Source organism: Barbus barbus (genome assembly GCF_936440315.1).
Source record: "Barbus barbus genome assembly, chromosome: 40".
Classification (NCBI taxonomy): Eukaryota; Metazoa; Chordata; class Actinopteri; order Cypriniformes; family Cyprinidae; genus Barbus; species Barbus barbus.
Genome location: NC_136718.1, coordinates 12,561,476 through 12,577,799, shown reverse-complemented (window position 1 = coordinate 12,577,799; position 16,324 = coordinate 12,561,476). Strand labels below are relative to the sequence as shown.

Here is a 16,324-nt window from a genome sequence, read left to right as displayed (position 1 = left end):
AACATCTCACAACTCACTATATCAATAAGTTATTCATAATTTTTTTCTACCTCGATTTGCTGCTATATAAATACCCTGTACAACTTTTTGCACATTCCTTCTTATATTACTATTTAAGTCAACTAACATACTGACCTGCACATTTATATTTATATTTTTTATCTTTTATTTTATTTTATTCTTTTTTTTCTACTTCATATTTATGTACATGCGGTGTTTTTTGTATTCTATATAATTGCACTGTCCTTGGAGCAGACCTGGCTTACATTTCACTGCTGGTTATACTCTGTATAATTGTGTATGTGACAAATAAAATCTTGAATCTTGAATCATGAATAATACATATTGAAACGCTACCGGTCAAAAGTTTGGAAAAACCAAAAAGGCTGCATTTATTTGATTTCAAAATAATAATAGCCTACTAAAAATAGTAATTTTGTGAAGTAATTTTACAATTTAAAAGAATTTTCTATTTTAATTTATTTTAAAATGTAGTTTATTAATGAGATGGCAAAGCTGAATTTTCAGCAGTGTTCAGTGTCACATGCATGATCCTTCAGAAATCTAATATGCTAACATCTTAAACTGTAATATTTCATAATATTACTGTTTTTACTGTATTTTATATGCAGCATGGGTGAGCATAAGAAGAGACTAATTTTCTTTCATCTTAATTATTTTCTATCCATCCATCCAATCAATCAATCAATCAATCAATCAATCAATCAATCAATCAATCAATCAATCAATCAATCAATCAATCAATCAATCAATCAATCAATCAATCAATCAATCAATAAACAAATAAATCAATCAATCAACCAATCAACCAATCAACCAATCAACCAATCAGTCAATCAGTCAATCAATCAACCAATCAATCAATCAATCAATCCCAGGTCTGTAAACCCATTTTTCTTTAATGCGGTATCAGGGTGAATTGAAATAAGTGAACTGGAGTATAAAATGTATAAAATATAATTTTATTAAAGTAAGTTAAATGTGGGTGGCATGCTGTAAATCATTACCTGTACAAATCCTAAACTATGTCTAAACTAAAACAAACATCGAAAAGGTTTTTCTACATATCAATTTTAACACTAGATCAAAAAGATTTAAAGTGGAGGATTTGTGCATTCATTTATGGTACAGTATTTTGCATGTCATTCCATAACAGAAGCATTTTAGAGCTTTTATCTGATGGAAGTCCTCATATGTGTAAAGCCAGATATAATGTACAGTGTGCTTGCACAGTCAGACAAAGATTTTATATTATCCACCAGCTGCATTCATTTCCATGTTTAGTTCAGCCCTGTTTTTGCACTCTTAATTAAAACACATTGCAAGATTCAGATTTTAATTTAAGAATAAGAAAATGCAGAAAAAATAAAACAAACATTTCAATGCAAACAAGTCCTTACATATCTAGTTTTTTATATATATATATATATACACAACAGACAACAGGCATGTTTTTCTAAAAGAATGTGCTTTCCTGGGTTAATAAAACACTTTGTTTAGTGTAGTAAAAAAAAAAAATCTGATTATCATGGATTTACAATGAAATATAATAGTGTAAATTGAACAGTTTTTCAAGCTCATTTACTTTCTCCAAACATAACAGTGCAACTTTTGTTCTGTAGTATCTGAAATTTGCCAGATAATCACTCTCTGCCCTCATTTTCTGGTGATATTGCAGCTTTTGAGCTCATAGAAGAGAACATAGGCTTGATTGGACTGAAGCTTCTCCTCTGTTATTTCACAAACACTGTGAAAGAAACGGAGCATTAATGTTTACATATTTCCTCTGTTGTATGAATTAAATTAAATATTATTTCTTTATTACGATTTTAAAAATCCTAACATCATTAAACAAACAAATAATCTAATTTGTCTATATTATCTCTAATAGGAGCAAATTACTATTTTTGTATGTCATAGAAAAAACTGCACCCACCATGAGTCATTATAGTAGCACCAGCCCTCCTCCTCTCGACATGCAGCCGTGTAGTGACCCATATTTACTGTGCCTGAATGATTGCATACTGCATAAAGATCATACAGCACTGGACCTGAAAGCAACCATTCAGTAATATTTTATACACCTCTGCACATAACAATAACCAAAATTTATATTGCGTATGATACTTATTCAGATATTATCAGCTCACCGCAGTCAACAGGTCCAAATGGCCCTAAATCCAGCCCATTCAGGGGGAAAGAAACTGGCACTGTGCTCTTTGAGATTGAATACCTTGACATGGCAAATCGATTTAAGTCTGAGAGGGGAAGTTAAGTCAATGTTCCTTTTGTAAAGCATGTACTTGGTCACAAGACCTTATACTTACTTCTCCACACCACAGATAATCATCATTTGACTTAATGAAAAGGATACGTATTACCAGGATTCTAGGAAACCTTTGGATAGTCAGTCTCTTTGTGCTCTCAGTGCGACGGTTACACCGCTCACACATCTAAGAAAAATACACATCCATGGGTATCAGCAAAAATTCCCATTTTAAATGCAAGCAAAAACTGGCCATGCTTTTCACTCACTGGTGAGTTTTCTTTATCAAGTTTTTCCTCTTGTGAAAATAGGTCTAGACACTCTCTCAGTGTGACGGTTCGTCCATAATCACTCTTCTGCAATACACACACAAACAAAAATGATGACACACCATCCGCACAATGCCAGAAGGTGAGGACAGGGCCTGGGAGTGTTACCTTTGGGATGGGGAGTGACAGGTCGCAAAACACGTCAAAGGTGTTGGAGTAATGGGAGCAGACTGAACAGTGCAAGGAACTGCGCAGCTGACCAGAGAACAATTCTGTGACAGAAAGGAAAAACTATTTGAGCACCAGGTGCACCAGGATTTAAAATGGACAGAAGTAAATAACAAAAAAAAAAAAAACAATACGAACAATAAAAATATACATTATGATGATGATCACAATTATATATTTTATATTAACAGTACTTTCACTTATTTTACTTTGGCATTTTACTGTTTTTAAACATTTACACACACACACACATATCAAATAAAATTGTAAAAAATCTATAAAATCCAGAAATGTATTGAAAAAAAAAAAATGTGTGAATAAGGTGTTATGCAAACATAAAATAGTTGTGTCGTGAAACTCTAGATGCCACAGACTGATAGGTCTTTTACATGCAATCTAGAATTCATATAATTTACAACATTTAAATAGTCTGATTCAGGGTTTGCTGTAAACTGGTCCTGTAGTGCACTACAGGAAACCCTCCACCTCCTCCAGCTCCACATGTCTAGATCTGCTATGAGATTTATATATGCCTATTCATGCTAAATTATTCATTAATATTATAGGTAAAACTGATTATTATCATATCATTATTTTAACAGTGCTACTCTGCTTACCAACAATTTTACTGTCATCCCTGTCAAGGTGCCTCTGCCACATTGCAAAGGCCTCCTCTGAAATCCTGCATGAGACAATACGTGATTTAAAGGCTCTAAATGACTCCAGATAAATTTGCTCCTTTCAAGATCTGTCTCTTTGTGGAGTACCTGAATCGTGTGTATATTGGTTCCTTAATTTCCATAACTGCAGGACGTTTGGATGGATGACGGTTAATTTCTGTATGAAGCCTGTCCAGGAGGAACCGCAAGAACTCCTGAGCATCCTGTTGACTGTGTGAGTGGGAAATGAAATAGATATTAGATTATTTGTCTGCAAAATATTATATGCATAACAACTGAGAAGGATCTCTCTAAACACCAGTACCCTAGCACATATTTTAAATACAGTGAATAGATATCTGTAATAATTTGTATTGAACATACCTATAGCCACTGAAGTAAGGCACTGACTCTTTAAAGACGTGATAAAACTTCCCAGGATTCACTGTGGCTTCCCCACCACCACATTCCCACAAGCCAGCCAAAACTTTAGAGAATTCTACAATAAAGTCATCAACAAACATGTTTAAGAAAGTAGATGAGAAGTAGAGGAATGCCTGATTTTAAAATCATTAAATTGATAGATAAAATGTAAAATAAAAATTAAAATAAATCTTTTTAGTATTATTTTCAAATAACCATGCAGCCCCAAACCACTCCGATTTTGATTTTCTGTACCACTTCACCCCTTATTAATAATGTTAAAATGACAGCTGAAGTGTGCTTACCATTCATGAGCACAGGTTCCTGGTTGGAGTGTTTGTCCTGAAGGTAAGTTCTTATCAGGCAGTAGTCCCGAAGACTACGAGTGTGAGAGAGACACTGCACGATGGCATTAAGGAAACACTGCAAACAAAAGAGAACATCTGAATATGAATAGGATCATTTTTTTCTTGCAAACATAAGCATTAAAACCTGTCTTTGAATTAGAACATACAGTATTTCCAACGTTACGCAGTCCAACTTGTCCATTTCCCAGTTGCAGCTCTTTCTGTAGGATGAAAAATGACAGCAAATGACTGTCAGTGTGACTTCCTCAATTACATCACAAGTGGCAACAGGTTTGCTATTTACTGTCCCTCCTGCAGTGACTGAGTATCCATTTATAGGTCTATGATCCAATTATAACAGAGAGGGAAGACGCTATCACGTATGACACTGAGGTTAAGACCAGATATACTTAACTCGAGGTGAGCACTTACAGGTGCCAAAACACATGTATTTTATGCTCTTTTTTATAGTATTTATTAATATGGTTTGAGATAAGAAAAGCCTGTTGTTTCCAGCATATAAGAGTTGACAGGATAGGCCTATATATAATAAATGCCATGTCTAAAACAGACTAATGTGGCAGGTTTTAGACAGAATGTGTCAATGGCATAACACTGCTTCACCTTGTTGTCTGTCACCAGCAGGAGTCCCATGATGGATGTGTATAGTACAGACTTTGAAATGTCCACGTTCTCTGGCTGAAGGCCATTTTGAGTGACTAAGGTTCGGCACAGGGCCTGACACGAGTTGTCCATTGCAGTGGATTCAGCTCTTGGCGTTACCACATCTGTGTGCCGTGCAACCCTGCCAATGATCCTGTGAATTAAATCATGATTGTGATTTAAATCATGATTGTGATTGTGATCATGAAACTCCTTTGAATATCTTATTCATTAAGCAACTATATTGATCAATCTATTGCTAAAAACGTTGGTTTGTGATTCAGTCCAGCACTGTAGCATGAATAATCATTATGGTCACATGTTTTGACAGTATGTAAGTTTTGCAGTGATGGAAACTTGACATTTTATGTTCAGTCAAGACATTTATTTAAAATAAGTCAATTAATTAAAATTTAAAGTGAACAAAAAGAGAAGTGATAATTCTCTTGGCTATAGATAAGGCAGCACTTTTCAGTAGTAGGACTGGGAAATAATATTGACCAACTAGTTTAAAAACATTAAAATAGCAGAAAGAGAGATAACTGAGCGTTGGGAAATTAAAAAAGAAAAAAGAAAATAGCAAAATTAAACAAAAAATAAACGTGTTGTTTTTTTAACAGGTATATTTTCAATAAAATTGCATTAATTACATAAATTGATCACATAAACATTTGTTTACTCACCCTTAAAAAGTATCTTCACTTATTTTCCGACTGATGGTCAATGAGCGCCAGTGTTTCTATCCAAACATCAAGCCCAATTTGAAAGTGTATAAGCGTTACTGTGCTCTCATTACACCTGCTGTTCACCTGTCTGTCCTGTCGCTCTGTTTGTGAAGGAGCTTTAATCATGGCTAATCTTCCCTTTCTCTCTTTAGGACCTTCTATAATTAGCCAAGTCTTCGCCTTTGCTTAAGAACAGCTTTGACACTGAGTGGAGACAGTGTCTGCACGCTACTCACATTCACTATAGTAAACTACAACTACAGTACACTATGAATAATTACTGGAAAATGTGCCAGTATCAATGTTAATGGAGATAAATACTCTTAACTACTATGTAGTGGGCGAAAATAGGGTTAGTTGGCATATAGGAAGTTGTGGAAGTTGCTGTATTTTATTTTGAGCAAAAAGTTGACACAATGTAGGCCTATGTTTTCTCTAGCAGTGGCTTTGTATGCTTATGTATCCATAAAATATACTTTAGCATCTTAATTCAACTCAATACTGTATTTTAGTTGAACATGTTTTCTTGTCAAAAAAAGGGTTCAATAATTGGCAGATAACAACATGACTGAGAAATATCAATAAAAAAAACTAGTAAAAGTGAAGCACTAATCTAATAAGTGAAATTATTGTTATGAAAATTCCTGCTTTGATAAAAAAAAAAAAAAACTAAACAGATCCACTTTTATGGAAGTTTGTCAGTTTATTGAAAACAAAACGGTAACGAGTATGCACTGAAATGAAAATGGGAACAAATACCTTTTTTATAAGTGGCACAGAATACCTATAAAGCAACTGTATAGTAGTCTGTATTTTTGCGACTTTGGGGCCCCCTATACTTAAATGAGTGGAATTTACTGTCGTAATTATACCTAAGTTACTGTACCAACAGAATGATTTTGAAACGGTCATTTCAAGGTAAAACATAAATACAGTTGCTTTATATCAAGAGAAAATAAGCATTTAGGCTAAATGCAGGTAAATATCAGTGAAAGACTAGTAGAACTGTTAGCCCTGATGCTACCAAAGTGCACTGGCACAAATCCTGGACTCATCTAAGATTAGTTACCGTTCAGATTGCACAAATGTTGTTGTCTATTAACTATATGAAATATGAAATAGAAATGGTGCACAGTTTAAAGGAATGAGGAACTGAGAGATGGCTCCCAATGGCCATAGCGTGAAATACATATATTCAACAAATATCACCCAGTATTCTCAATGTAAAACAAACAACAACAACAACAACAGGTTAAGCAAGAAGCATAAATCTAATATGACATATTCTCCTTATGAGACATCTGACACCAACAAACATCAACATGTGAAGTATACAAAAAATAGCTACATGACGTTATTCTCACAGTTTCTAGACAGCAGTGATATAATTTGTCCTGAGAAAGTCGGCTGTCACAGTCACAATAACAGTGTAATTCTGTGTTTGTGAATGAACCATTGAACTGGAAAGCACCGGTGGGCCCTGGTCTATGTGTCTGGCATCTCCACATCAGAGTTAAGGTTGAGTTCAGCAATGTTGTTATAGAATGCAGGGTCAGGGCTTATACGATCAGAGGGTTTGCAGTAGCTGCTTTGAGCCTGTCTGTCCCGGGACTGGACCATTGCTTGGCGCAGACATGAAATCCATTGCTGCTTATTGAAGGATTCATTAGCCTGCAGGCTGTGGGATTGAGACTTGGAGCGCCCTGTGGCACTCACACGAAAACAGTTCTTCACTGGGAGGGAATTAGAAGTAAAATGTGAGTTAGAATGAAGTGAAAGCAATTGATCACCTCCGATTTCAAATTAAAAGCATAGAGAACTACAAAACAGTTGGATATTTTAGCCACTAATGCATGCATTATAAAAGCAATAGTAAATTAAAACGAACTTGTTAGTATTATTATTATTTTTAAATCATTTTAAAACATTTTAAAATACTGCAAATTTTAAATAGGCCTGTTGAATAATTTGTATTTTTAATAATTTGTAATTTGGTATGTTGCCTGTCAATAGAATTTAACTCAACACTTTGTCAAACTAAATCATTGATATGACTGTAACTGTTTTAAAAGAATGTTTACTCACTAGTAAATTTAAATAATTTTTATTGTAAGAAAAAATTGGTTTATTGTAGTGCTGTGAAACTGTGATTAATCGCATCCAAAATAGTTTTTGTTGAAATTATATGTGTACTGTGTTTATTTATGTATATAAACATACATACAGTATATATTTCGAAAAGATTTACAGGTATATACATTTATATATTTACATTATTATATTTAATATTATATATAAATATATTTAATATATAAACATAACATATTTTTCTTAAATATATACATGCATGTGTTTCTATTTATATACACATAATAAATATACACAGTAAACACTCATATATTATGTAAACAAAAACTTATAATTTGGATTTGATTGATCACAATTAATCGTTTGACAGCACTGGTTTATTCAAATTCAAATCTCTTTGATTTTAATCATTTAATTGCCATCCATTACATGACGTGCATGCAAACTGGAAAAAATGTAAACCGGTTACCTTAATTTTTCCAATTTTTTTTAAGCAACTGATAAATCAAAATTAATTTTTTAATTTTTTAAAATATCTTAAAATATTAAAATACTGAAAATTGTAAAATGTTGAATATTATATAATAATATAAAAAATATATAATACGAAATGAAACACTTTCTGATGTTAAATAATCGGTTTATTCAATTTCAATGGTAATCATTTTATTGCAATCCTGTATGCGTCATATGCTTTCAACTGAAAAAAAAATTAAATAAATAAATCATTATAAGTGTAAGTTGCAATGCTGTTACCTTTGTCATTGCCCGTAAACGCCCCACGAAAGGATCCAGAGCTGCTTGGCTCTCCATCGGGTAGGTCCTCCAGATGGAGGTGAGCAGCTGGGAGGGGCTGACGATACACCTGGAACTGGACTGGTCCTTCCCTATCCTGTGCCATTGGTCGGGTCAAAACCAATACCAGCTCAAAGAGGAACACATGCAGCTTCTAGAGAGGAGAAATGAGAAGGAAAATATTTGTGTATTGCTTTTAGTTTAAACACTAGAATGATCTGCTATACATTTGTTGAAATGATAAAATATCAATTCAGATGAAAAACACGCAGGTACCTGTCCTTTAGTACTCTTCAGTTCACCATGGCAGTATAAAAAACGAGATGCCTGGATTTCTGGAACCCTCTGGCTGTCTTCTGAGTAGCACAGCCCCCGTCTGTAAAACTGACACTCAGCCTCTCCAGTTTTAAGATTGACTTCTGTTATAATCCTTTGGATTAGTTCCATCTGAGGTAACAAGAAATAAAAGGATAATACTAGTTGCATTGTTGCAACATTAGGTGGCAGGCAGTGTTGCCAAGTCCGCGGTTTTCCCACGGAATTGGAAAACTTTAAAACTCATTCTGCAGGATGTTTTTCATGCCCCCAAAAACGTGATATTTAGCCCCTGGAAAGCAACTTTTATCAGGGGAACCCCACCAAAAAATGTGTATTGTACCCGGCAGAACGCAGAACATGGCTAATTTTGAGCTAGTTTTGAGTAAAAATTGGGTGGGTTTTGCTGTCAAAACTTGGCAGCCCTGGTGGCAGGTCTTGAAAAGTGAATCACTGAATCACTCAACCAATTGTTTACAGGCAACAATAAAGTTAGCTGCATTGCATCTTAACATCCTAGCATACTACCCTTGCTATTTCTCCAATATATATATATGGCACAAATATGGCTTCATGTGTGAATAATTTCATCAATCACTCCACTCCATACCATTTTGTTCAAAATGTTAATGAGTCCCAAATGATGCACTATACACTATGCACTTATACACTATACTTATGCACCATGTACTCAACCATGTAGTGCAGGCGTAGGCAACATTGGTCCTGGAGGGCCGCTGTCCTGTAGAGTTTAGCTCCAACCCTAATAAAACACACCTGACCAAGCTAATCAAGGTCTTCAGAATTACTAGGGCTACAGGCAGATGAAGTTTTTTTTCAGGGTTGGAACTAAACTCTGCAGGACATCGGCACTCAAGGACCGACGTTGCCTACCACTGATGTAGTGTATGAATTATATAAGGTTATTTTGTCATTGTCATAATTGGAATCTGACAGCCCCTCCCCATTCGCAAAGTAATTAAAGTTGAGACAGTTGAATGCATGAAGTGTCCAACATTCCACACTTCCTTTTTTCGGTTATTTAAGTGCATCATCCGGGTACTTGGGATGTACCTAATGATTAATTCAGGAATAAGTAACTTGGATCCATATCCAGTTTTAGTTTGCTATATGTGAAAGCATCTAAACTCACCGCCTGTGGCAGCGCTTCCTCATCCGGATGCTCAGGTGGAGTGCTCTTCTGAATCTCCTTTAACAGCAGAGGATATTTCACCAGCCTGCTGCGAGGCAAGTCTAGAAAGTTCCACAGGTCTAGCTTTCTGCTGAAGGACGACTCCTGGCACAGCCGCAAGAAATGCTCAACCCGTCTGTCCTGCTTCTTTTGATCGAGCAGAGCTTTTGCCCCAACCTGGTTACAGCAATATGTGATGTATGCCTCCAGACATGGAAACTATGAAAAGACAGCAAAGAGCTTATAACCCACTCAAATGTTTTATTGAAGTTCTGTGGGTGAAATTTCAGGCCTGTTCACACCAAGAACAATAATTTATTTACTACTACAAACAAAACTTCAGTTCTGTCATGACAACTCTCTGAAGATTTTAGCATAGTGATGGATATGACATTGTTAATGTATTTGGTCTTGGTGGAATAGATCTGCTACGCTGCTGAATTGCTGCAGTCTTTGGTTATTGCTGTAGTTGTAGATTATTGCTGCTGCTGCAAGCAAGAACAGGAACTTGCTACTGCCAAAGCGTATGGCGATACGGTGCAGTGAGTATTTCAGACATACTGCTGCTGCACAAATAGCATATAAAATAACCCCGTAGCAGATCTATACAGGTGGAGCTGGGGAAGGTGGAGGGTTTCAGAGAAAACTCTGAAAGTGCACTGCAAAATGCCTAAGTGAATCCTGCCAGGCATTTAAATGTAAAGTCGCGAGCTCATTGGCTGCGTACGCAACAGTGAACTTGTGCCAAGTCGTATAACGTGTGAATATCATCGGTTACATTAACAACTCGTCAGCCTGTGCCATCTAGAGTTTCATGACAGAACTAGGCATTTATATATGTATTATATAGTTATATATTTATTATACGTGTGAACTGCTGTTTTGTTGTCTGCTGCTTTAAATGTTCAAACTTTTTTGGGTTGGGAATATTCTGATTGGCTGTCAATGTTTTTATTGATCATCATCATAATTCCAACCGTATTGTCCATCTGTGTCTGTAGCTGTTATATGGACGTCTCTATGGAAGCCTTTTTGCGACGAAAAAAAATTAAATTGCACCTTTTTGTCTTAAAAGTCTATATGTTGTAAACATAAAAGAAAGTCCGAATTGAAAGATATAAACTTTGACATCTTTTTTCCATGTAATTCTGAGTATTATGTAATATTTCAGAATTTGGACATTTCTCTAAGAATTCTGAGTTAATTTCTTGAAATTCTCAGTTTTTTTTTATTTCTCCCTAGAATTGTGAGGAATAGTTGGCGCCAATAGCCTTGTGGTTTGTGCGCCTAGTCAGCATATAGCATAACTGCTCTGGGCAACTCGAGTTTGAAGTCCTTTGCCGATCCCGCTCCCCTCTCCCCACCCAATGCTTTCCTGTCTGCTCTCTACTGTCCTGTCCATTCAAGGCATAAAAGCCCATAAACATAACTTAAAAAAATAATTGTTAGGAATAAAGTATATATTGTGATACATAATCTCAGAATTGTGAGGTAAAAAGTCGCAATTACCTTTTTTATTTTTTTTTTATTTTGTAATTTATATATTACTCTTCCACTTTCTCATAGAATTTGAACGACAAAAGAAACTTCACAGTTTTGTTTATCATCCTCGATGTGAATGGGCCTTTAGAGTTGCATCGATAATAGCAGAGGCAATGTTTTTTAAAAAAAAAAAAAAGGACTACAACAATGTTTTGTTATTATCTTTACATGTTGGTAGGCTGTCAAACATAAAACTGACCCAGTCCATCATGGTCGGGCCGACCTCTTGCACAGTCTTCTCTGCTCCACGAAGACCTTCAAGACGAGCTAAAAGATCTAAATACACAGGTAAATAATTGTGAATACACAATTATATCTCAAAGAAAAAACTACAAAGAGTTCACTAACATTTACCTTCATGAAGGGGTATTAATGAATCAAGGGTTCCAAATATCTGTCCCAGCTCACTTTCTGTCATGATGTCTAATTTCAGCATTGGTTCATAGTACACCTGTCAGGAGAGATGAAATTTAATTCACTCCATAAACACAATAGAAACAAACCTGTTGAATTCTGCACAAACCTTTTTCACTAGACTTAGATCCTCAATTAGCTGTTTCTCACCCTGGGTTAGCTCATAGATTACCTGCAGGCAAAGAAAATAAAGAGGTAAATAATACATAAATGACGGGTAGAAACTGCACGGGTAGTTCTAACCTCATGAGGGCTTACATAAGTAGAAGATACCACAAATTTGCACACTTTTATAACTGCGCTACTGTCATAAGTTACCAGTCAGTTTTGGCAGTGTGTGGTAGAGCCTTTCAGAGGAAATTCTGACACTGAAATAGAGAACATGGCTTCGTATACCAGCTCACTTCCTGTTTCACAACTAAGGTAGTGAAGACAGAGTTGGGCCACTGAAAGCTCTTTAAAAAGGTATGAAGGTACACAAGCTTTAAATTGTCACTTATTAATAAATAAATATGCAAAAAATAAACTTTAAAGAGTAGGAAGCATGTCGTTGTGGTGTTAATGTGGCGATTTCACACCTCTTGTCGCTTGATCTCTTTGGTACTGAGCTCGTGGCTCATACTGTCAACTGTATCACTCCACAACTGGCTGCTCCGCCGGCGTGGAAATGAAGAGGCCTTCTGACGCGGTCTTATTGGCATTGGGGGCAACGGCCGGGCCTCTGTCCGGAAACTAATAGAACGCTGAGGAAAATAAATAAACATACATTAATATTAATATATATGTATGCATATTTGAGATGGATGAAAAAAGCAGAGTGAGTGCATGAAGAGGTTTATTGTACCTGTATGGACTGGCCCAAGCGTTTCAGTGCTGGGGTCTTCACCGGTGCTATAATACCAGTGACTGAAGCACTTTTATCTACTGGTTTGACTCTTTTGTTACATGGACCCTAATATGAGGCCAACAGCAGAGAATAAGGGTCAAGGTTAAAATGTACATGTATAATTATGTTTTAATGTATCATGGACCATTAAATATCTAGCATGCAACACCAGGGAATTCAATGAAACTGAGAAAGTTAACTGCCAGTTCAGTAAGGAAATTTGATCTTTATCAGATTTGATCATGATGTCACAGACTGTTGCTGTGTTGAGCAGAAATGTACTAGAAGAAGGATGCATATTAATTTCTGTACCTCAGAATCTTGTATGTGGTCACCGGTGGGAAAGTCATCGTCTTCCTGAAAGAGACGTGTAGTGTAGCACAGATGTCAGCACAAGCATATAACCACAAGCAGATGAAAGCAGTAAACCTATACGCTCTGTTTGAATTTATTACACCAAATATCAGTAAATACATGAGTAACAGAACAATAACACAGAAAACAAAGACTTTCACTCACAAATCAGTGAGGGTGTGTTTTTTCAACTACAGCCACTTTTTTTTCTTTTTGCTATATTATGGTTATGTTATAATGAATTTGGAAGCGTTTTCCAGCATTCATCATTCATTTTTTTACTCAGTTTAACCCATGCCATAGACCAAGACTTCATTACTAAAATAAGTCATAAAAAATCAATCGTAAAATTTATTTTAAAAACTATGATAATCTAAAAAATTATAATAATAAATTTATCGTCTGTAAATTATTTGATATCAAAAATCTGACAAGTTATGATGTAATTTCCAGAGTAACTTCTTAAGTTTGATCAACGTTTGTCATTTGTTAACATGGAAATACGTTTTTTTGCATAATTTCTAATCAAGCTACAATTTTATCAAAGTATTCAAAATGTGCGAATGGCAATGTATTTAGGGTACATTAAATTCTATCTATAAACTTAGCCTTAGCAAATCTAGGCCATTTCTACAACGTCATTTCCATCACAGAATATGATCAGACCCAATTTGGAAAACATATGGTTCTGGTTCTAGATTCTAATTGGCTTTTACAGTATTGAAGCCGTGTTGTATTTCCACCCTATATTACCAGCTTTCACCTATTCGTTATTTCAGATGTTTTATTAATGTGAGAGTTTATTTTCAAAAAATCCACAGGTTCAAAAGTGCCAGAATTGAAAGAAACAGCGACAACGGCAAGGGAGACTGAACCACTATCATTCAGAGTGTGTGCATGTAGCGGATTCAGACAGGAAACTGAGTTGTAAAGCTTTTTCTGTGTCGGCTTTTTCCTCACAGCTGAGCACAAGTTGCTTCATTCTTTTACTGTAACCTTCCTTCATTTCTCTTGAAAGCTGAGTGCTCTTTTCTAGATGTCTTGTGTAACAGACCAGGAAAACTATGGATTGTTATGGAGTCACCTGGTCTCAACAAGTTTCCGGTGTAGAGCACAAACAGGAAGACCATCTTCACCATGTCAGACCCCTCAAACCACGTATATTAATCTTCATATATATAATCAATGATTAAGTTAAAACATATAGGGAAGAACTTCAACGCTGAGTAGATTATCTTTAGATCATCTAAAGAAAGACTAACAGGAAATATCGTGGCTGTTTTTGTAACAGATGCTCAAACAATCACATTCAAACATCTAGTACTCTATAAAACAATAAAAAAAAAAAGATTTACAACACTTAGATCAAGCATGTTGCATCTTATATCATAGATAACAACTTACACAGTCCTCCAAGATTCGGGCTGAATGCTCAGCATCACTACTTGGGTCTTGTTTTCTTTTCTTCTGCTCAGAAACCAACAGATAATACATTGGTGTTCCTCAAAGGAGCAATACCTACAGTTTAAAGTATGTCCATAAAAGTATGCATAAGATCTATGACCAAAATGAAACTTACCCCTACGATATCTGACAGGTTGGCGCATGTGAGGAGCCTTTCTCTAGATACAGGAGACCTGAGTAAGAATCAAATAAAGTGGAATTATGACACGAAAGACATGAATGTATTATCTTAGGTGTATAATCCAAATGACCACCTGTTAGTTCATTAGTGAATGGCTATTAGACTATAGTGAATTTATAGACCATTACAGCTGATCAGAATGACAGTTAAATGTCATTTAGTTTCAGCGACTATTGATAACTTGTGAAAAAGTCATACCAGGAAGGTGATGTATCAACCTCCGTCTCTTCATGTTCCATCTTTTCCTCTCTCAAAGCATCTCCAAATGTGTTTATGAAAAGAAACAGCAGTAACTATAAGACTATTACATTAAAAATCAGACCATAAATCTTAGAAGCACCTGTTCCAACTTTTCAAAGAAAAGACAAAAAAGATAATGTGCACTCTCTCCTAGCCCTCCCCTCTTCCTCTTACACTTGCATGTCTGAAACCACATCCTGTGTCAGAAAAAAACGTGTACTTCCTGTTGTCAGACAGAACGAAGCCAAATCAGCCTCTCTTAACGTCTTTACAGATCTTTGAGTCTGTGTAATTACACCAGCCACATATATAACTCCATCACTAAAGAGGACGGAAGTTAAAGCAAATCTTCTGACCCATTTCTGAAAATAATACAGTGGTGTCTCCTGCTCAGTTGATTAGGTCATGACTGGCTCAGTATGTCACAGAAATGATGCAAAATTGGGCTTGTCCTGAAACATGTCAGAAAGAAAACATACAAAGCTATGGCCTTAAACAAAAAAAGCCTTTTTTGTTCCATCAACTGTCTGGGAAACGAAGTGCTTAACCAGAAAGTGGTGATGGTCAACCTCAGGAGGTTAAATATGCTAGTGGTTTCCATTGCTATGTATTTACAAGTTTTGCTAAGTTTAAGACATCGACATAACGTAAACGTAGCCTAAAAACAGCAGTCACTAAATAATAATTTTGGGACCAAATGTTAGTTTGTTAATGTTTAACTTGTATTTGCCTTAAAGAAAAATACTTTTTTTCTTATAGTAACAGGGTTTAATGGTTGAGCTTGGCAATGCAGTCAGCAAACTGGATAAAAAAGAATAGGATTTACTCGTCTTTCTGGATATGTTGCACATTTACTGTATTTAAAATGCTACGCTAGGTTAATCAAAATCAAATGCTTTAAAAAGGGTTATGTTTAAAATTGTATCTATTATTGAAAAGTGACATAACCACATGAAGTGCGCATAAGCACTCGAAAGATAACAAACCTGCAGAATGATTCCGTAATGTGATGAGAGCAAACTTGTAAAATTAATACAGCACCACAAACACGGTTCCAAATGTGAAGCACATAGTGGCAGAGCACTGTGTAACAGTCAAACTGGAGTGAATTTAAATCAATAAGGGTAATGTCAAGAAGTGGCCCAGTGAAAGTGGACTGGCTCACAATGCAGCGCATGAAAATGCAATTTTCTCAACAACTGGATAAAATCCTGTTATCTAGATTCAGAGCCTTGATCCTAGTGTTGTAGTA

The 16,324-nt window shown here is 35.6% G+C and overlaps 2 protein-coding genes across 2 annotated transcripts; both read right to left on the bottom strand.

Annotated features, from left to right (window-relative positions):
• Positions 1-973: 973 nt before the first annotated feature.
• On the bottom strand, positions 974-5,712 carry usp21 (ubiquitin specific peptidase 21). The gene is made up of 13 exons (XM_079401373.1): positions 5,560-5,712; positions 4,838-5,030; positions 4,381-4,434; positions 4,172-4,289; positions 3,828-3,942; positions 3,552-3,674; positions 3,402-3,466; positions 2,725-2,828; positions 2,557-2,643; positions 2,396-2,474; positions 2,172-2,279; positions 1,958-2,072; positions 974-1,768 (listed from the first exon to the last, which is right to left on the bottom strand). Exons 2-13 carry the CDS (start codon positions 4,967-4,969, stop codon positions 1,678-1,680), a joined length of 1,191 nt encoding a protein of 396 aa, XP_079257499.1. The 5' UTR covers positions 4,970-5,030; positions 5,560-5,712; the 3' UTR covers positions 974-1,677.
• A 569-nt stretch (positions 5,713-6,281) lies between these two features.
• Positions 6,282-15,254, bottom strand: LOC306859763 (rho guanine nucleotide exchange factor 3-like). The gene is made up of 13 exons (XM_079401005.1): positions 15,031-15,254; positions 14,767-14,824; positions 14,592-14,654; positions 13,146-13,190; positions 12,792-12,899; positions 12,526-12,690; positions 12,057-12,119; positions 11,888-11,984; positions 11,733-11,809; positions 9,953-10,210; positions 8,761-8,931; positions 8,446-8,638; positions 6,282-7,334 (listed from the first exon to the last, which is right to left on the bottom strand). Exons 1-13 carry the CDS (start codon positions 15,069-15,071, stop codon positions 7,087-7,089), a joined length of 1,587 nt encoding a protein of 528 aa, XP_079257131.1. The 5' UTR covers positions 15,072-15,254; the 3' UTR covers positions 6,282-7,086.
• Positions 15,255-16,324: the final 1,070 nt, after the last annotated feature.

Bases quoted from the DNA above. Each gene is read 5' to 3' on its own strand.
- usp21 (XM_079401373.1), bottom strand. From the start codon at position 4,969: ATGGACAACTCGTGTCAGGCCCTGTGCCGAACCTTAGTCACTCAAAAT. The intron at 3,943-4,171 runs GTAAGCACACTT...ACTTTATTGTAG, and splicing joins GGAACCTGTGCTCATGAATG to AATTCTCTAAAGTTTTGGCT. The intron at 2,475-2,556 runs GTGAGTGAAAAG...TATTTTTCTTAG, and splicing joins TTGATAAAGAAAACTCACCA to ATGTGTGAGCGGTGTAACCG.
- LOC306859763 (XM_079401005.1), bottom strand. From the start codon at position 15,071: ATGGAACATGAAGAGACGGAGGTTGATACATCACCTTCCTG. The intron at 8,932-9,952 runs GTGAGTTTAGAT...TTGTTACCTCAG, and splicing joins AGGAAGCGCTGCCACAGGCG to ATGGAACTAATCCAAAGGAT. The intron at 7,335-8,445 runs GTAACAGCATTG...ATTCCCTCCCAG, and splicing joins GTTTACGGGCAATGACAAAG to TGAAGAACTGTTTTCGTGTG.